This window comes from Rhopalosiphum maidis, chromosome 4 (genome assembly GCF_003676215.2).
Source record: "Rhopalosiphum maidis isolate BTI-1 chromosome 4, ASM367621v3, whole genome shotgun sequence".
NCBI classification, from domain to species: domain Eukaryota; kingdom Metazoa; phylum Arthropoda; class Insecta; order Hemiptera; family Aphididae; genus Rhopalosiphum; species Rhopalosiphum maidis.
In genome coordinates, this window is record NC_040880.1 from 49,779,088 (window position 1) to 49,802,459 (window position 23,372).

The following is a 23,372-nucleotide window of genomic DNA, read 5'->3' on the forward strand; positions in this document are numbered from 1 at the left end:
TACATTGTACATTCAGTATACAGTATTGAGTACCTGTAATCTATTGCGACGCTATGTTAATCACAACAATAATTAGCGTGTTACTTCCGATTGTACTGATATATAATAGTTATAAAACGTATTATTACATATAAATATACAATAACTCCCAATTCCAAAAAATAATAATGTTACTATTTTAACTACCTATCACATTATCAGGCATATACGTGCTAACGTCTAGAGACCGTAGAAAATAACGCACTCGGATGACCGACTTTTGTGCTGCCGTGCCATCGAAGTACATTTCCAATAAAATATAATAAAATATATGATGTATAGTACTAACTGTAGTTGTAACAATGACGTATATACGGGTAGGTCTATAACACAGGTAGATATCTGCTTGCCATGATAACAATCGATGCATGGCGAAATAATAATACCTGTCCTGTAATTGCGTTGTTTATATTTCTGAATTAATTTCGATAACGAAACAAACGAACCGAACCCGAACGATCTATATAAATCATTACATATGTATATAAAATATACATGTGTACGATTCGATCGTCAGATATTGTTCTTGGGCATTCCGCAGGTGACGGTTGATCTGTGGCGGGTTGAAGAGGGGTGTGTGAGGGCGGTAAAACACACGGCTATAATATAATATATTACGCTGCTCATGTCTACCTGACAAGACTATCGCGCGCCGGTTCGTGAACCAAAAAATCGAATAATATTTCATTTGTAGTCGTCGATTGCATCTACCTATACCTATTATAATAATATACACGTATTAACAATAACTATACAACATTATACGGAGTGATTCATTTAAAAGCAACACACATGATTGGCAAAAAAAATGTATTTACAAAGTTATTGTTGTAATTACTACCATATTGTTTTAGACGGCGAGAAAATATCTATTTTTAGTTAAAACTTTTTTATGATGATATAATATTATGTTGGATTTTATGCCCGTTATTAACAGAATACTTTTTTCGGACAGTTTTGGTTTAACGTTTAGTGAACAAATATGTGTAAGTATACCTTGATAAAGCCGCAATAGAAAAATTATACTCTGCTCATGACTGACTAAACTTTAACTAAAGTCAGTTGAATAAGATCACTCCGTATATACGAGGAGAGAGAAAATCGCCTACCTTCCAAATCACATATCATATAACAACTCCACTATGTAACTATACGTCAATATATAATTTTGTATATGTGCGTGGGGTATACATGCATCGGCGACATTGATAATAATTATAAAGTTATCGCAGACGATCCTTACGTAAATAATAATCTAAAAGAAATACGCTACACTGCTGAGCTAATAATCCACGCGCAGCAACCGCGTGTTTATCTCGGATCGAGATCGATACTACATTGCACCGCCAAACTAGCCAAATCCAAACAGCGAGCCGGTTGAATTTATTTTCTTATTTTTTATCGGACACCCCCACAATACTCTGCCGCCGACCGGCATTACGCGTGCATGGCGCCTCCCCGCGAGTACGCAGACTTCTTCTGTATAACCAAATACATAATCACGACCGTACATAATAATATTATACAATATCATTACGCATGCGTTTTAACTCAGGTATATCGTACGTTAACATGGTATATTACTACTGGTCACGAAGTCGTATTATTCTAATAGACTAGGTATAAGTTGGTATATTTCGTTTTTGATTCTGTTGGTTTTTTACTTCCGCGCGCGCAGCGTATGACGTTAGGTATTTATATACATAAGTCGTTGTTATTAATACGATGACCTTCGCGAATGACAGCCACGGTAGCCTCGGTTCAACATAGTAGGGCAAAGAAGAAGAATCTTTTGGGCTCATTTGGCTTGTATTAGTTTATACTATGTATATGGTTTCATACGGTCATGATTCACAGCCACTCTGAAGAATGCGGCTTTTCTATTTAATTAACAATATATTCAACCCAAAACCTGTGTTAAGACCAATACTCATAATACCTAAATAATGATATTATTATATACATACTGGCTCGTTAGTCGTTTTGCAAACCCATACTGCAATTATCACAAGGGCGCAATTTGTGTATAAGTACTACGGTACCTATATACTAGATTATAAATATATATATATATATATATATATATATATATTAGTATAATTCGATTTTGGCAATATTGTAATGACAAGAGGTGAGATTGTAAGAAAAATCAAGATAATCCTATGTTATAATTTATTTTACATATTTATATGGTTATACATTGTTTAACATTTAAAAACATAACTTTATTTTTTTCGGCAGTATAATATCTTATTCAAAACTTGCTACTCTGTTTATTTAATATAATTGAAAAATCGTTATCAATCTTAGGTAAATCTTAAAATGTTAAGTTGAGGGCAAAAATATTTGTTTATTTTTTATTTTTGATCATCACCTCTAAAAAAATATTTTTACTACGCCTCTGGCCCAATCAAACTCGTATCTATAAACTCGTTTTCTATTTCGTTAATATTATGATATTAAGTAAGGCTTAAACGTTTTGAAATTGATAAGTCTATTACAACTAAACTTGAAAGAACAATCTATTTCTTTTAACGTTGTAGCAGACACACGTTTTAGTTAATTAATGATATAATGTATATCGTATAACACTAAAGATAACTCTAATGAAACGCTGGACAAAGCAAAAAGAGGCTTCAAACTTTTTATTAATGAAAATATAAATGTGTACATTATTTTTTTTAGTGGAACCGGACGTGAATATCTTATAAATAATTGTAATGTATATTTGTTGGAATACGAGTACGCGCGTACACAATGGCGACCTATTCACCTGATGCGATATTATTACGATTTGCTACAAGCGTACAGTTTTGTTTTTACAACCCAAGCAGGTGATATTATTAAATATATGTATTATAAGATATGCGACCCGTCGTAGTATCTACGAGTATAGATCGTTAAAATGGGAAAAAAAGTTAATCCATTCAACCGAGTACGAATACCTACACTACCCATAAATAAATATATATATTAATATTACACATAATATCTGAAACTGCATCGGATAGAGAGACGACACCGGTGCTTCGGCGGCCGCCTATGTATAATAGCCAGCGGTGAACATGTAATATATATATATATGTATATATGTAATAAGTACCGAGAAAAACGAGATATAAATAATGGCGACGGTGGTGGAGTAAAAACTAATAATATCCAGGAGACGGAGCAAAAAAAAAAAAATAAGAAGGACCGTATATAATTGTGGACGAACGCATTTTTAACTAGCGGTTCGGGGCCGCATAAGTACCGTATATTCGTATATACTGCAGCAGGGTAAGAGAGAGATACTAATCTAGGTTGCACTTGCTATCGCCGACCAGAGGCACCTGCCCCGGCGCGTCGCAATCGTCTTTACCTATACAATATATTATTATTATTATTATTCACCTGTCCCCGTTGATTTAAAATAAAAATGCTATTAAGACGGCGGCGGCACGGTGGTTCAGGCACGCGACTGCTTCGCTGTTTGCAGCTGATACGGTAACGTAGTGAAGGAGCGCAACAGAGGTCATAACTTTCCGAATTTTAACGAGGCCAGTTCGTGCGTGTATATTATATTATTATATTATACAAGTAATTAGGTATACTAGCTGTGCGTTAAACCGAAGGAACGCAAATGTCTCCCGGTAAATTCATTAGATTAGTTATGGCAATCCGCCACTATTGAAATATTATCAAAATAACAACCTTTTTTCTAATCTCGTCCTGACCGATAGCGACGTTATTAAGATACATATCAAATACTGATGGAACACTGAAAAACCTCGATAACTCTTATGCACATTATAAATTATATTGTACAACGTTTTGTTGATGCCACCCTGGTGTAGGGTTAGGTACACACTGGCTACTATTGTGTATATTATTCGGGGTTACGTATTATTTATTTTGGATCCGAAAACCAATATCCATTGTTCATAAAATATATTATACCGTATCAGTGAAACCTTCAAAAACTGCCATAATGTCAAAAAATTTCAAATTCAATTTGTTAACTATTTATGTATAGCCTCAGCTAGTGATCTCCATATGGCTGACAATTTTAAATCGATTCCTACAATATTCGTATTCAACTTGCTACAAGAGTGTATAATACTTAAATGGTAAGTAATATGTTATTATTTATTATATATTTAGATATATTATTGTAATGTTCTAATAATGTAAACAAATGTATTTATATAAAAACTCTAAAAAGTGCATATGAAACAATCTTTCCTTTTTATTTTTGATAATATTATACAACTTATAATAGGTACTTTACACTTATTATATTTGGTAAATATTTTATAAGAAATAAAATATTTGGAAAGAAAATTGTTTTTACTCGTGAAAACTGGTGATTTAATCTGAAATAAAAATGTAAAAACAATTCATATTCCTAGAAATAAGAAAAAAAAAATTTAGAAATGCCTTAAAGTTTGTTATCAGAATGGTAATTGCATATAAACTATATGCGTAGCTTGGAAAGCATTGTGTCAAGTAGTCAAAGTATTTCAAAAGTAAAAAAAATGCAAATGCGTTTATGAAATCCGAGCCCTAAACTTGTAATATATTGTCGAGTAACGCCTATATATAATATAGGTACAGTAGCCGGTCTCTGAGTCCTCTCTCACTCCTACCCCTTGAATACCGGTCGTTTGAAACCGCAGACAGAGTATAATACCGAAACATGATATCCGACCTAGAATGCGATTCGTCAACATTGCCAAACAATAATCGTATACGACGATCGCACAACTATAGTCAGTAATGCACGCCAGCCTGATTCGATTACTCGTGTCGGCAGCCACGATCTCACGACGAAAGCGCACAGTGGAAGAAGAGACCGTATCGTTATAATACCGAGTATCGACATGTCAACTGGTTTACCTGGCTCGGAGGCCCCGCGGTCAATCGTTGGCGCGCGTGTTACAGTCGTTCTAAAATTCCTTACCGGGCGACACGAGCACCCGTGGTTGTAATACGTATTTTGCCATATAATGATCCGTATATTACATAATTACACACGTATAGTATAATATTTTATTATTATTATTATTATTCGTTTTAATCAAATGCATATTATACAGACATACAGTGGTCTTAACCGGCAGTCGTTGACGTTTACGACACAGTTCCCATGAGTCGCTTGCTAGTATAGATCACATACGTTCGCGCCACAATAATATTATAATATTATAACGTTCAAATACCGAAGACGGGTAGATAGAGAGAGACAGACAGACAGACAGACAGAGTACTCCGGTTGTCTAAAGGGTCGGTCAAAAAGATAGCGTGTATATAGAGAAAACCAACGTTCGACCGGTCCTGCACGGACGCATACCTATTTATTATTATGATGGTTATGACCGGCGTAACGGAGGCCGTAAAATATCGAATTTATACTACCGATGAAAACATCAAGTCGTTTTATGGTCCGCGACCAGATCCTTGTTTCAACGCGATGTGACCTCTTCATCGGCGAAACGTTTTCCGAAATCTATATATATATATATTATACCGTTACGTCGATATTTATATCAGTGTCCGAGAGGATAACGAATTATAATAGCCGGTATTATGACTGCTACGGAAAATCTAACATATAATATGCTTATATACAATATAGGTAGGTACACAATAAACATTAATTTATCTGTATTTAATATAATATAATAGATGTGTGTACCTATATATAAATGTATAGTGACCGGAACTATCGTCGCATTATTTTGACCGGAATAAAGACTCCACGTGAACCATTTTATGAAAAGAAAAAATTGATTTTCAGCTATAAATGGATGCTATTCACTAAGTCCATTTACGTGAAATCATCGATATAGGTTCTGTTGCAATGAGTCGGGTGCGATGTGCGTTGTAAGTACCTACGGTAAGTATAATGATGACGAAACGAATAATCAATGCATTCGATCCGAGATAAAAAAGTAGGTATGAATTATAATATTATAATATAATATATGTAGGCATAATATATTTTTTTTATTAATTCGTCAATAAATGAAGATAAATAATGATCGTTTTGTTTTTACATAGAGAACGGGTCTACCTGCGCTAACATGAGTCTGAGTATATGAAGTTTTTTGATGCTCGTAAAGAAGTAACGTTACCGTAGTTACCGATGACAACATGATAAACCACAATATTATCACGCATCGCAGTCAAGTGTTTGAATATAATATTAATAATATTTATAATATTATACTGCTATACTGTATTTCATAACGACCATAATGTGTCCTGTAGAACAACGAAGGAGTTCAGAGGCAAATGACGACGACCACGATGTTCCCACGTGAAATCGCATACATACGCACTTGGATAATATAATGCAGGTGTACGCGAGTACCGCTGGCGGTTAAGAAAAGATTAATCTATGATATTGGTTTTTAAAATTTTTTACACACTCGCGACAAACCGATAGTAGCGCGCGTAATGTCATTAATAATTACAACAAATAATAATACATATTATTATAATATATGGCTATATCAGAGAATACGTACAACGTGATGGGAGTGAGACGAAGTATAACGAGCGATACTCGTCCTAAGGGCGTCTGGAGACGATCGCACAAATAATATATTGTTGTTTTATAATTATTATTATTATTATATTATATTATATTGTCGTCTTCAAACGCATTTGTCTGCAGACGATATTATAGTGTACAGTATATAATAACGATATATAATGACGATAATATTCGGATGATCCGCCGAGGCGACGACGTGCTGCAAGTACAGTCAGTGTTTTTCATATACACTATTACTATTATTGTTATACAATCGTTCCGGTCTTGGCGCCGGCTAAAACGGTAAGCAACGTGCCGCCGGCGGCGGCGAAATAACGAAATGTATACACATACATATTATATTATTATATACGCGCGCACAACGCTCACACGGAGGCACACCGCCAACACCATCATATCAATGCATCCGACGTCGTAGTATAATAATGCTCGGGGGGCATTGGTTGGTATGTATGTATGTGTTTGTGCGTGTGTGTATATCATAAGGTACAATACACACTGCACCGTGGTTTATTATTTTATTATAAAAAGGTGGCGGCGCGTTCAATTATTATTATATTATTATTACAAGACGCGGTCCGTATAGTCTTATGGCCGTGGCTAATACACATCATCACGTCATAGTGTGCGCATATATAAACTCATGCACACGATATACAGGTATATTTAATATTATAGGTACACGATGATGATGACTATGACGATGATGATAATATAACGACAAAAAGAACTACTTACTACCCGAAGCGAAAAAATCCGGTTACTTATACCAATGCGCGTACATAATACATTTATAAATCTCCTATATCCCCTTAAGATACGACTGTCGATTATGTGATGAGTCTCCCACACACGCATTAGTTGTGCGATGTATGTATAACATAAGTATATAATATTATATATAATATATACGGCAGAGTCTGTGTAATAATAAAATAACATAAGCGCCCAGTGTAGAAACGCGTTTTTTGACTTGGATACAATGCGCATTGCAGCGATGCACCTCATAGTAATTCTTCCATCAATATATAAATTTACTGCATCGTATTATAACACCCACGCTACACCGGTGCAGCAGGTACGAAACACGCGCATTAGCTACTATTATACCTATATATATACCATATTATATAATATTATGATTATTATTACGTATACACGCGATTTCACCCTCTTCACTCTTCAAAGTCATTCAAGATATATTATAAGGTATAACGAAAAAAAAATTATTGCTACCTGTTGATAGGGTGTACCAGTACAAATTTCGTGAAAAATTTCTTAGTCCCGGCGGGTTATTATAGATATTATATATAATATAATTGTATTTCGTGTCGGCAACATCTGCCGCGGTGATCTGTTTGTTCCAGAAATTACGGTATTGTCGAAATGTCGGTATCTATACACAAAATAATATACGTGAGTGTGTGTGTGTGTGTTTATATGTTTGGTGAAAAATAACATCCGACGTTTTATTTTTTGTTTTTTGAATGAAACGTAGCGGACAGGCAACCACCGCCGCCACCGTGATCTACGAACACCCCGAAATAACAATGATTCCTTCTTTTCTTTATTATAGACGTTATAATTTGTTTTACCCGGACGAATAAAACAACAATGCGATGTGGCGGCCACCGTCGCCCCGTGACGATTGATTGGCGTGACGAACCAACCGCTTGCGTCGTTGTCGTCGATCAGTGTCAAAAGTGGTAAAATCATCTGATTTTCTAACAAATAATAATAAAAAAAAACATGCAAGTAGGTCGCGTGCATATAACAGTATCATATTATTATTATAGTACCCACCAATATAATAAAATTAAAGACAGAAATAGATATAGCAAGGAATGCGTTAGGTGTAAAGCAGTATTGTAGTTTTAACTATTACATTTCTTTTTACATGAGCGCTGTGTATGATATTGTATAATTTATGTTATTGTAAAACGTTTATGGCGAATTCGACGAAAATGGCGCAGCGATGACATTATTATAACATTAGATATATTATAATGTATTGTAGGACAGTCGATAACGATTACGAAAATAAACTTGGTGAATTTTATAACGCAAACGCATACATGCTCGTGTGTAAGAAAAAAAAAATGAAAAAAAGAAGTTATATAAAACGAGTTTTTTCCTCGTCTTCGTCTTAACCCCTCCGTAATTATTTATGCGCGTCTCACGGGAACGGTATATATGGTTTTATGTACCTGTATACGCGAGCAGTAGTAAAAAAAAAACTAAAATAAAAATACTAAAATGAATAATAAAAAAAAACTTGCACAGCGGTGACACGACTAATAAAAAAAAAAATGGATATTCGATTTGTATTTATTTAATTAATTTGGTGTGAAAATATCACAAATGCGATGGCGCCTATACATGTAGATTTTTCCCACAAAAACGTATATTATGTATAATAATATTATATCTACTATATATAGGACTATACGCATATAAACACGAATATATATCATACAGATAGTGATACGGAACTGCTTGCGCCCGCGTGTGTATAATAATATTATGGAAATGTGCCGGGTAGGATTTACGGTCGTGTTTGATGTATGTTACACTATATTTACTAATATGTGTATTATATACAGGTAAAATACCTATAGTTTAGTAGTAATATTTATAATTCATAGAATATATATATAAATGTTACATTTGCTTATATATCATTATTATACAGCCTATTCCTATTTATTTATTTATTCCTTTTCATACCTATTGTACGGACATATTTAATAATATTACAATTATTATAATATGTATTAAGTATATTTATATAAACAGCCATATCCATACATGCATATACGCTGATAAACGGACGAGTTTCAAGTTCGGCGATATTATGGGAGGAACGGGTAGACTTGCGCGCTTACGTTAGGTAGCGACACGGCTCAAACTAATGGGAAATAATATTATAACCTGCAAACCGGTTGTAAATCATAGTCGCCGCCGACCGGCTAATATCGCATAGTACATATTATATTAAAATAAATATCATAAAATATTGCTTAAGCTTTTATTTATAATATTATTATTATAACTAAAATAAAATTGCTGTGCATCGAAGTTATTATTATTTGTTATTGTGAGTTGTGACTATCATAGATTACAATATCTACATGGAATGCGCGTATGATATAAGATTATACAAAAAATGGTAAGAAATAATAAAGTTGAGTGAGGAGAAAGAGGCTCAGATCAAACTGGTAGAGCAGTCCCGGGAGACCGCTCAAATACATGATTAAAAAAATAAGGTATAGCTTATTATAAGCAACATATTTAGAATAATTTTTCATAGTATATAACATTGTTGTAAATATTTTTTAAAACGATTATAAAATATCTCATATAAATTAATAATTATGATTTTTAGTAACCTACAGGCTAATATACTATAATGATACTACGACTAACGTGAAACATTTTTATATTATATTATTATATTAAGACGTAGGTATATAATAGGTACATAATTGAATTGTATTTTTACGTCTTACACGATTTCAGTGTTTTTGACGTTTACCAACAATTTTTTTGAAAATCTATAGCTCGGTGTACTTTTTATATATCTAATAAGTTATTATAAGCACACAATTTTTATTGATGCATTTATAAGTTTTAAACTATTAATAAGGGATTGGATAAAGATTCTGATGAAACAAGTTCCTATTTTTAAAAATGGGTTAAAGACTTATCAAAAAAAAAATCCAGAAATGTCAAAGTTCAGTGAGGAAATTTAAACTTTCTCCATTATCGCTTGGTAGAATGTATAAAAATACGGGCATATATCAATTGTACCGAAAATTACAGGTAAAGAAAAAAAAATTATGGGATAGAAAAAAGGTAAACATCAACTGTGCCGATCGATATTCCAATGTTATAAATTGTGTACGTCAATTGCGCCGATCGATACTTAAAAATTATTCAACTGCAATCATATATAAAAATGAATAGCGTCGAGAAAGAAAATAAGAATAAAAAACAAAAAAACCTTAGTTGAAGATAATATATTCAAGTATTTAAATTGAAATTTAGAAATGTTTGAATTTGTACAACGGATAAGCTACCACTACAAAAAATGATTATAAGATTATTAAATATATATCTATTTTCATATCTACATTTTCTAATTTTAATTTAATTTTTTTAGATTGAGATTAAGATTCAAGACACTTCATTAGAAAGATGAATTTGTATGTAATATATGTATGTAAATTATTTTTATTTAAATTTACTTTTTAATACAATTTTTTTAATACCAGCGCTATAGATGTATTCCTTTTTATTATACGCTTTTTATGTCGGCGCAATAGATGTATACCTTTTTGATATACCTTTTTTATACCAATAGATGTATACTATACAGGTAGTGTCCTAAATTCGGCGCAATTGACGAAACTCCAAAAATACATATTATAATATGGAAAATATTTTTCAAACGTTCAGTTTGTTACCCACTGTTTTTTTCTTCTCATACTTCGTTCAACGAAACGATAATTTTTTAATAGTACACTAGTTTTTAATCATCTTATTCGTATACGTTGATATTCCGATTCAAGATTACGATAAATTCGTGGGATATTACACATACACTCTCTCACACGTCACACTCACGGTTTCGTTTTTAATTGAGACGCTTTTACAATATATTATAATATATCTATATGTGTGTATGTATAATATGTATGTATGCGTATAACAAGAATTGGTCATCCTAAAGGGAAAAAAGACCGATCGAAACCTAAATCTGTTCACCTCGAAAGCATACAAATCGGTTTAAATGAACACATATAGCGTACGCATTGATGCATAATTTAATCATATTATATATAATATGGTCGCTTCTGGGCTGTGGACTGATTATAATATTATAATTTATAATGTTATGTGATTCGTATAATGTACGTTGTAAAATTATAAAGTATTATAAATTTATAACAATGTCGAATTATTATTAAAATCAAATTATTAAATGTTTGTGTGTAATAATTTATTTGGGCATTATATCGCATATACATGCGAATTGTTAAATAGATAATTTATTTCTTACATTTATGGGTTACATTGAATTTTATTAATTTAAGCACCATTACAGTTATCGCTATCATAATCTATGAAAACGGCATTATCGTTGATTTTACATAAAAACAATAATATTGTTCTACGATAATTCAATTTATTTTTGCTTGGATCAATTTAAATATTTCTTATATTATATATAATTACTACAGATGCACTTGCTTGGTAAGTAAGTACCAATATTATTATTACGAACAACCATCGTGTTCGTTCACACTGAATATACAATATATACATATATTAATAAATTACTATTTATTAACAATAAAATACCCAGGTAATAAAAAAAACAATATTTTACAAAAAAACCATACGTTAAAAAAGAATTATCTAAAAAAATATTGTGTTATGTATTGGTTACTGGCTTACTGCATACATATTACATACATTTAATTATTATTTTAATTAATATATAATACACATAAACGAATAAACTCTCAACAGCATAATATAGTGAAAGATTTCGTTCATTTATTTTTAAACATAAAATTTGGAAGTGAACGTCATTGTAATGCTTTCTTGTTATTCAAAAGTAATTATAATTAAATAGCTCAAAAATATAATATTTAAAAATACGTGACACCTTAGTATACTACGTGCGATACTAATATTTAAACGCGCATGGTCAATTGAATACCTATATCGATAGTTTATATAGTAATGATAATAACGATTCATTTTGTGTTTAAAAAATCAGCTGAGTCAAAAAATTACATTACTATTTTCCACATATATTCGTACCCGTGAACCTATACAGCAATATGTAATAACTCGTACGACGATGAATTAACTATAATAATACATAATATTGTGATACCAGCACCGGGTTGCAGTACGGTGTGTTTCGAGTCGCGGAGGTGTTTGCGAGATTAATGATCTTGTAGACACCTTTTTGCTCGGTGTTTTTATTATTATTCTTTTTTTCTTACATCGAGGAACGTTTAGAAGGAATTACACGATTTACGGTAGGAATGGCACCTCAGCGGGGGAGATCAAGTACATTGTTGACGGCGGCGGGATACGGTTGTGTTCTCGTCAAATATAAGCGCGTTGCAACCTCCAACGGTTGTGTTTAGTGTTTTTCTTCTTCGTTTTTTTTTCTTTTTTTTAATCAAAGAACATCATTAAGTAAATTGAAACAGAAAACTCGGTATAATAATAAAATATTAAGTGCATATATATTGTTATATTTAGGGTGTAGCAATCGAATCGAAAGTCATGGACGAAATATAATATTTATAATATATTATATAATAATATAAAATGTATATGATACGGTTATTTTTGTCGACTCGCGAGAATTGTATATTATTGACGGTCTTATCCACGGGGGGCGAATAATTCTAAATATCGTTTGAAATTAAAACAAAATCAAGTCCAACTCTCATTTGCTCAAACACATCGTTTGTTATAATCGGTAGTAAGAAAATAAAAATATTATATACATAAGGTCATCTACTGATCACCGCAGTTATACCTATAGAATAAAATGAATATAATATAATATACGTTTGTAATAATTGTTAGACGCATATAATATTTTTAAACTATACTCTATAACAAATAAGCTACAGCGTGGTAATATACGTCATATCAAAGTTATATTTTAATAAAATAATATTATTAGTTATTAATATACATATATTTTAATATTTGAAAAGATTGAATCAATGTCTATGAAATCATGAAAACTGTAATTTGAATTACTGTAAAAACTTACTTTATTTTACTGTGAATTTTATTATTCGATAAACATATTATTGTCTAGTGAAAATAAATATTATATACTAAATATATCATATATAAATAAATGTATATACAATTTAATAAGTAAAATTTCGCATTAATGAATAGAGTATAATTATTAAAAGACTGCGCGTGTAGGTAAATTTCGTCATACTACATATTATTATATTATAGTCATAGACAAGATAAATATATTATAGTCATATACCTATGTATTTTTATGCTGTGGCAATTGTGTAGTATCGATAAAATTAATCAGTAATAAAAGCCAATTGACTCCATTAAAATGTCTAACATAAATATTATGTTTTCAGGTATTATAATATTATTGTTTTAGTAACAACGTTCTACTTTACAACTTTACAAGTAGGTCTCCAAGGAATTAAGAGGACAATAAATTGAATTGAATTGTCGTTTTTACTATCAAAACAATATATTATATTGTTTTTAGTGAGTATTATATATTTTTATTTTATTAATTACGAAACTGGTTGGGTTTTATAGCCTTGTTGCAATAATACCCGTAAGCGAATAAAATAATTTATTCAAAAATACGAGTAAAATACAACCGTTAACAGCTTAATTTATTTAGTACGGATATAAATGTGAGCGTCTCGCGAACGGCTGTGGAAGTCTTCATTTTATGAGACAAATTTAGTGAGAATAGTTATATAATGTTTGTATTACGACATGTAATTCCGCAGAAAAATGATCAGTATAAGCGAACAAGGCATAAAAATCGGTCGATTATTCGCGTAATAACTGTTTTAGAATTTCAATGGCAATCCCAAAACCTATTTATGTAAACCTCGGTAAAATGGTAAATTAAAGGTGAAAACACCAGAAATATATGCAAAATATAAACAGGGTTGTGAATAAATATAGTAATATTAGTAATCAGTAATCACCAATAAAGGGATAAAAAAATCAAAAAAATCAATCAAATACAATTCTTCAAAAAACTCTAATAAACTTAAGCTTCATAGTCCATCCCAGCAATATGGCAGTAGTAATAAATACTGGCTCCGATATAATATAACCATATTATGAGTATTATGGCGTAGGTACAGTATATATTAATACATGGATATAACGTATTGAAATTCGATTTCAAAATGTAAGTAAGACCGAGCGAGATAAAAATATATTCTTCGTCCAAGTTCAAGAACGAGTTTGAACGCAAAACGCCAAAGCTATTACGTGCCCTTTATATAGCGTGCAACAGTCGGGTAATATATGTTTATACACAGGTATAAACGTTACCGGCGTGCCCTCGAAAGCTGACACGCGCCTGTTTGCACTACACCAGTGTCAAGGTCTAAATGTCCGTACATAATATAGATAGGTATATGGTACGCAACACTTGTACCCACAGCAAAATAAAACTATATATATAGATTATATAAACAATGTGCATATAATGTTGGCGGTGGTGGCCGGAGGGCAATTATATTATGGCAAAAATAAAATTGCGTCGATTGAAAAAAAATATCAATATACATACGCTATAATAATAATTTAAACGCAAACACATCAAGCAAGTGTTACAATACCTTCCTATAATACGATTAATACATTTATATTCAGATATCAAGTGCAGCGATGTCGTGTGTATATGCACATACATGTATGTAATAATGCAACACGTGTATACCTACGTAACGTTTATAAGTTATAAGTTATACTTATGAATTATGTGGATCTAATAATAATATACAATATAATTGTTGGCGCGCCATGTTGCATTCCGACTTGTCAACCACATGGGTTGCGGGCACGCGCCTATAATATGATTATAATAATATAACGTAACTACGTAACCCAATAAATAATAATAAAAAATAAAAAACAATAACACCTGTTGTAAAAATGGTCTCAATGTTTCAAAACGATCTTACGTATTTTATTATTGTACATAATGTGTATATATATATTATTTAGGTAATATATATATAGGTACTACTTACAGGAAATGCACCTATTATTCTATAAGGTTACATACCTATATGAATTATTTTATTTATCGAATCTATTATTACGTGATGTGTTTATGCTATACACATATATAAATTCATACATTTTTTTATGTCAATATTGAATGCGATTAAGAAATAATAATATGAAAAAATAACCTAATAGCACTTAAGGCAGCAGTAGTACTGTAGTAGCAGCTATCGTAGATACAGTAGGTACATGTATATCCGCTTGTTACAATATGACTTATATAAAAAGTACAGTGAAAATTATGTGAGACGTGTGTACGACTCTATTAAAACATTGTAATGGTCATATAATTTAATTTAATTAATACCACAGGTTTATGCTAAATCGTAACTGCAGTTGTTCAAAAAAAAAAAAAAAAATTACTAACGACGGTACGTAACCGTCGTGTAAATATTATATTAATCACGATATTATATTTATACCAACATGGTATAATATTATAATTTAAAACTTTTAAAAATAAATTAGACTGAATATTTTTAATGATCATATATTGAAATGAAAATTTTTTTCTTTCTACCTATAACATTATTATAATTTATAATATAGTTTCCAATGTGACTCGTAGGTAATGTATTATGATTAAATAAAATTTAAGAACATCATTTTTATTTATGCGTGTATGAATAATAATATTTAAGAAAAAACTCAATATATTATAAAAGCCGTATAGTGATTAGCCTCAAGGGCGTCAGAATATTTTTTAATAACGTACGCTTAAATATAAATAGTTGAATATTTACGTACTATATACATAAATAGTTTAATCTGCCAATAGTGCACCGTTGCAAAATCATCAATTATTAACATTTAACTAGTTTTCACAAAAAAATATAAGTACCGTTCTACTTGAGATTACATAACAAGTAAATATATTATATATGTATATCAAATATGCAGAATTTTGCTTGTCGTTTTAATGATATGATAACATTTACAATTGCAGATAAAATACATCGTTGTGATCTATACTATACCTGTAACCTATTAAACCTAAACTAACACAATGTACTAACTCTGTTTTAAGTGACAACGAAAGTATATGGTACGCAGTTAGATTGTGTGAAATAATAATGCATTATTATTGCAACGGTACAAATATCGTACGTCGCACGTGGTAGATAGTAGAGCCTGAGAGAACTATCTGAGTCAATAATAAATAAAAAAAAAATAATAAATTTAATACGACCAACACATGCGTTATAATACCAGAAAAGTCCAACAGTCGATATTACGCACGTTTGAAAATGCATCTCTCGTACTCACACACACTCACTATCCCTTAACCTCTACTTCCGATATCCAGAGAGCCTCGTATTATGTATACCTATAGTATTTACAGTATACATATTATATCAATGGGCACTGCAGTTCGAGCTACTGTTGCAGCCACCGTAATAAAAATATAAAAACGACGACGGTGGCAGCGTGGACCTGGTCTCATATCATTTCGGGGCAGCCCCGAAGCACAGACACATTCATACACCTATATATATATATATATATATATATATTTATAAACATGTACCAAATACCTACCGTCTATACCTGTCTACCTAATACCTTCCCACCTATACATTAGGTATAACTACATATAGTATTATATACATATGGAGAAGTCTCTACTTCTGTCGAGGCCGCGCGTGTGTATATGTGCGATGGGAGGCGAAAACACGAATTCCATTAACGCGCAGGATTAAAGAGATATAAAAATAAAAAAAAACATCGGATCCCCGAAATCCCGTCCATCCGGCGACGAAGACGATCGCCTACCTGGACAAGGTGGCATGGTATATTTAGTTACGTTATAAGTATACACTATTCATGCGTGCAGCGACCGTCGAGTCGACAAGAAGTAAAAAAAAAAAAATGATAATAATGATCGTAATAAAAATACCAATTGCCCTCGGCATACGATCTTCTGGGCTCTGACATAATGAAAATATTTCTGTACAAGTAGTATGTACGGGGGCAATATTCGTCCTAATGTTAATACAGGTGCATATTATTAATATATTATATCTGATGACGATGACGACTATCTCACAACAATGTTATGTATTAGATAAAGGCATAATATTATAACTTATAATTTATAAATCTAGTTTATAAAATATTTTCAGAACCACAACAAATATATTATAACAGTAAAGGTTTTGGTATTTCAAAAATAGTGCTATAATAATTCTGTTGAAACTCAGCAATAAAAAAATATGACAACTACAATATTATATTCAACGAGCCAATATGCAATGTATATTCAAGGTTATTATTTTAACGCAGTTTAACGAATAGTCTATAAAAATTAAAATAATTTTTCTTTTAAAAATGATTAAAATGTCTACTAAGAAGTCATTGAATGACTCGCATGAAAAATATTATCACTGTAAAATCTGGGAACGCCAAAACGGATTTTTTATTCTTACAATATAGGTATTCTATTTATGAGTTTTATAGTTATTTTTAATACTATTTAGGTCGATTATTATTATTGATTTAAACTCGGTAAATAATATAATATATGTGGCAATTAAATATTTATAATTTTTTAATACTGTTCTGTGGTTGACACTGTATTCGTAAGTCGTATATATTATAATTTTTTAGTACCAGTAAATTTATATAATATATATAGTATATACACCTATTTACGTATAATAATAAGCATAATATAATTACGATTATTATATATAATAATATATAAATACCAAAACGTGTAATAAAAATAAACTACAACTCACTTACCGGTGTGCAGGAACAAGTGATTTTTCAGATTTGTATGTTTGCTGAAACCTCTGTTACAAATGTGACATTTGAAAGGCCATGATCCATTGTGAACGTACATGTGAGATTTTAGATCGCCAGGCGTAGGGAACGATTTGGCACATAGTGTGCATTTGTGTGGTTTCTCCTGCAAACAAATACATAACGTGATAATAATATTTAATATAATAACGTGTCGATTTAACCAGCCACACGTATAAACAATTATATTCTATTTTTTCCCTCCACGTATGATGTTATAATATAGGTAGGTATATAAATATAGTCCGCCGGACGGTGTTGCGGTCGTTTACGAACGATATTAATTGAGTTTTCAACGAGAACATTAAATACAAAATAACCGTTTTCTACCGTCTAGGTCATAAAAACTGATCGCCGCCACGGCAACGTCTACTACCTATATACATTATTATTATTATACTGGTATATATTGTGCGATTTATTATTTTAACATAGACATCGATTTTGAATCGTAAACATTCGATACCGGACTTTGGGTTGGTTATATTATAATAATAATGTCATGAATTTAATTTTAATTGATCCGTAAAAAAAAAAACGACGATAAAAAATTATAACTATCAAAGATATAGTATTTTAGTAAAAATATGTGATTCACGAAGAAAGACTACTACAACTTGAGTGCGTCCACGAGTGCCGGTCATTCTGGAGTTCGGATAATAATAATAAATAATATAATATTACTTTTACACACACCGACACACCTATCGTATAAAAACCATAACGGCGGTCGCGGTTTATCTGCGGCGTCATAACGTTCGTTATGCGTATTAAACAGTGTTATATTTTATTGTTTATATAGGTATACAAGTAGGTATGGTTTATTCCAAAATGATTTATTTTACGGTCTCGCGGGTAAAATAATCTATTAAAATATGTGATGGGTACTATAATACAGTTGGGCATACATCGTTCTGCACTTTTGAGTGTTTCATATAGTCATATTATTATACAGTTGATTACCCGTAAAACGTACACCACTAAATTAATATTGCATTATTGCCAAAACGTTATATTATGATATTATTACACGGTTCACTGTGTTCATGTCTATAACTATGCCGGAGTAAGCTCTCAAACAGTCGCGTAGAGGTTCTTTCCACTCACGAACTGTACAAATTTTCAAAAAACTGGCTGTTTTTATACATGTTAATTATTATTTTAATGCCTTTAATTTTCATCGAAATAATTTTTATATTATTGTATTACGAAATATAATGATCGAATTTTAGTGTTTAAGAAAATAACGGACTTATCTATAATAATACATAAGCACTTACAAATAATACAAAGGACTGTGATCGTTATTGGTATAATACGTAATAAATGCAATTTAAAATAAAAGTAAAAGGTATTAGATGTATAATTACAAACTATTTTAGCATAATATTCAGCCTACAATAAAGACACGATGAACGCACGACTTTGGCGCATTTGCATCCGTGTGTAATATCCTGAGATACTGCAACGATAATTTTTTAGTAGCTCACGAATCGTCAAACCATGCGCACGTGCACACGCCATTATGATGCGAAATTATCGCCGTATAATTATTTATATGTATTCTCTAAACTACTGGCCACTACATAACAAATAATTGGTGATCAAATTTTTTATTTTTTTCTTCCACTGGGCACCTGTTCATTGGTCGTGATGGTATTGATATTATATACGGTACCAGTTATAATATCATAAAAACATGGTTGGAAGAAAAAAACTAAATTTCAGCTACAGCCTGCAGCATAAAATACGATACATACCTGTAATAGATAAAAGGTGTACAAAGTACAGACACGCGCGATTCCTGCGATTATTATTAAATTATACCATGCGTAGACGGTTTTTGACGATACACGTAAAACGAACGAACACAAACAGACGAAAACTCAAATATAATTTAAACGATGTATTATTATTTACATATTATATACACATAGCTAGGAAGGCGGCAGCAGAGGTATAAATGGTATAATATTATACTATCGTCGTCGTAATAATATTATATATTACTACTATTATATTAGGTACCTATAATATAATTCCGTTGATTGCCGGGAAGCGCTCGCGTATATGAAGATGGGGAAAAATGTATTTCAGATGAAGTTGTGGAAGCCTGGGCGGGGTGGAGGATAGCTAAGTCGGCACCTGTTCGGCGCACGCCAAGGTCGCTCGAGAGGTCCGCACGACACAGACCCGATGACCGTAACAGCGACAGCAGCAACAGAAGCAGCCGCGGTTGCTGCACCGGTCATCTGGCCTAGGGGAGTCTGGTGCGCGAAATGTTATAGGCACTTGCGTGTTTCCATCATCGCGTACCGGTTTCCGTGCACGTCACGCAGAGCGTATATTATATTATATTTATATCACACTGACGCGCGTATTATTATATATATTATATATATATATATACACAAGTATATATGCACGCGTTATACACACTTTTTATAATAATCATAACGAGAAAACGAAAAATAAAATAATATGCTCGTAATTATATTATTGATTTTTTTTTATCTTTTACGTGTTATATTATAATTTTGATATTACCGCGATTGCGGTACATCTGTTATTTAGGAAAATCGTTCTGAATGTGATTTTCACAATGGATTTATTATATGACGTATTATAATATTATAGGAGTATATTAATATATTATTCGTCGAACGGAAGTTTTTCATATTCAATCTGTCGTTGTATCGTTCTAGCACGTGCGTTCACGTCGTCCAAGTCCAATCTCAAATAATCGGACGTATCGATCGACTATACCAATACCAGTATAGGTATATTTATTAAATTACTGTATACACGTTTCCCCACTATTTCGTGCAGCACGCGATCCACGTTTGTATATTACGAATATATCCGACGAATAGAACACGACTGTATATGTGTATATCCTATACAGTTCGCGTGAACCACCCGACCAAACCGGCTGCCGTCCATTGAAGACGATGGGTATCGCTGGGCTACCGGAGGTTTAAGTATATTATACATCATATATGTATGTATAGGAGATATAATACCTATATACATGGCTTGATGTTATATTATACGTTTTATACGGACGAGGGAAAAAAACCGACCTCTCGATTGATTCGGGGTCTGAATGGTACACGACGAAGTATACCGTGTAATAAATTATATAAATTACCCATATATATATATATATACATGAACATTATACGCTGAGAGACAGAACCGTGCATGCGAAGATACTGTAACTATAACCATCGTTAAAGTCTCCAGGTCTGGTTTTTTGATATTTTTTTCGCCCAACAATACAATGACGCGTTTTTTCTTCCTCTTTTTTTTTACTAATGAGGAATACCCAATACCAATACCAAGTATAGGTACCACTAAATATCGATTGTTTTGCAACGATACGAGTTGTCGAGTCGATGGTCCAATAATAGTCGGGATTTTGTCATTGCTAAGAAAAATAACGTAATTAAGTCTTCTATATTATAGGTATATAAATATAATAAATGTATAACTACAGGTATAATATACATATATTTCGGGTACCCGTTGTATGTAGATATGTGTATATGATAACGATGTAGCTGCCTGCTGCTTGTTTAATTAATATATAAAATAACGACGCGTGTGTGTTATATTCTCCATGTTATATTATCGGCGATCGTTCACATTGTATTTGCGACGAATGATTTCAATGATTAACATCCTGCTTCAGTATAGGTAAATAATATTAACAATTACTTCTTTCTGTTTTCAAGTTATTACCTATATATATATTAAATTATACATTCAAAAACTACATCAATTATTTTTGACACGAAACTATATATACAACGGCAACAAAATATATTTTATTGTTGTATAGTACCATTATTACATACGCGTATATAACTGATATATTGTTTAATTATATTATATATTTATATGGTAAACATATTAATAACAGTGCTTCATCGTACCACGGCGACGGCATAGGGAAATAATCTATTATTCTTTAATAATAGGTATATGTTTATATTATACACAGCTTCCGTGTGTTTGCATTGGTGCGTGTTATGATCGCACGTATAGTTATTTTAAAGAGTTTTTACTAAAAACTTTTTAGTACATTCCGATAGCTATGCATCATCTTCGTCATTATTATTATTACCATTATATAACCATCATCATCATCATCCATATGGGACGCATGTAATTTGATTGAAACAGACGTAACTTGAGGGAATTAGGTGTGGAGTGATGCCGGGGTGCATTTGGTCCTAATGGATGTCTGACCCAAATACTGTTTACGGGACTCCGTGTGTATAATATATTGTACATATAGGTATATATTATGTTGTAGCAATCCCGGTCGCCTTCAAGCATAACGGACCGCCGCCGGTTAATGAAGAAAACGCGCGGGGACGAAACGTTATAGCTGAACATAATACGTTCGTACAACAATACGAGTATATACACATAATTATTATTATATAAGAAGTAAACACGATGTTCATATGAATAAAGTACTATACCGGCGACGACTGTCGGAACGAATGGTAAGGGTACGCCACCTGTCCGCCGCCACCGACTCGTCCCGTCCACAGAACACAAGGCGAATACCTGAATTACTATTTTATATAATATATATATGCATATATAGGCACTGTAATAATAATTTAATAATTGTGACTTGCCCAGTAATTATTCGATCAATATAATATATATAGGTATAGTTCTGTAGGTACCTATAACCATATGTATGTATTTGTGAGTGTGATGGTATATGTATATATATAAATAAATAAGGGTGTGAGTTGCGCACAAAAGGCGAACAATGCATGCATATTATATAGTAATAATAGTAATGTTTTCTTTTTATATATGGGGCGGTCGGGGAGCTAGGAGAGAACCACAAAGAAACCGTACAGACCGCGCGTCTTTCTCAAATAATAATAATAATAATAATAATAATAATGATAATCATATTGAAAACGACTTCTGCGAGAACCCTTCGCAAGACCATTGTTCCCATTGTAAAACGATCAATACGACGACGGGCACTGCTACACCAAATGGGAGCTGATCCGACATGTTTTCACTATTAGGCCGCTGTACAATAATGATCATAATAATAATCAATTCTGATCGGCCGCGCGAGCCTTCGTGGCATACCTATATATGGTGA

The 23,372-nt window shown here is 32.0% G+C and overlaps 1 protein-coding gene across 2 annotated transcripts in view; it reads right to left on the minus strand.

Moving 5' to 3' along the window:
• The window catches only part of LOC113555980 (zinc finger protein 235-like), a 91,392-nt gene that overhangs the window by 16,974 nt on the left and 51,046 nt on the right, over nt 1–23,372 (minus strand). The window contains exon 6 of one of the 2 annotated variants that reach the window (XM_026960643.1): nt 18,167–18,332. In XM_026960643.1, the coding sequence (XP_026816444.1) occupies nt 18,167–18,332 (166 nt within the window). Of the gene's footprint in view, nt 1–18,162; nt 18,333–23,372 lie in introns of both variants that reach the window. The other variant, XM_026960644.1, reaches the window with a different exon arrangement.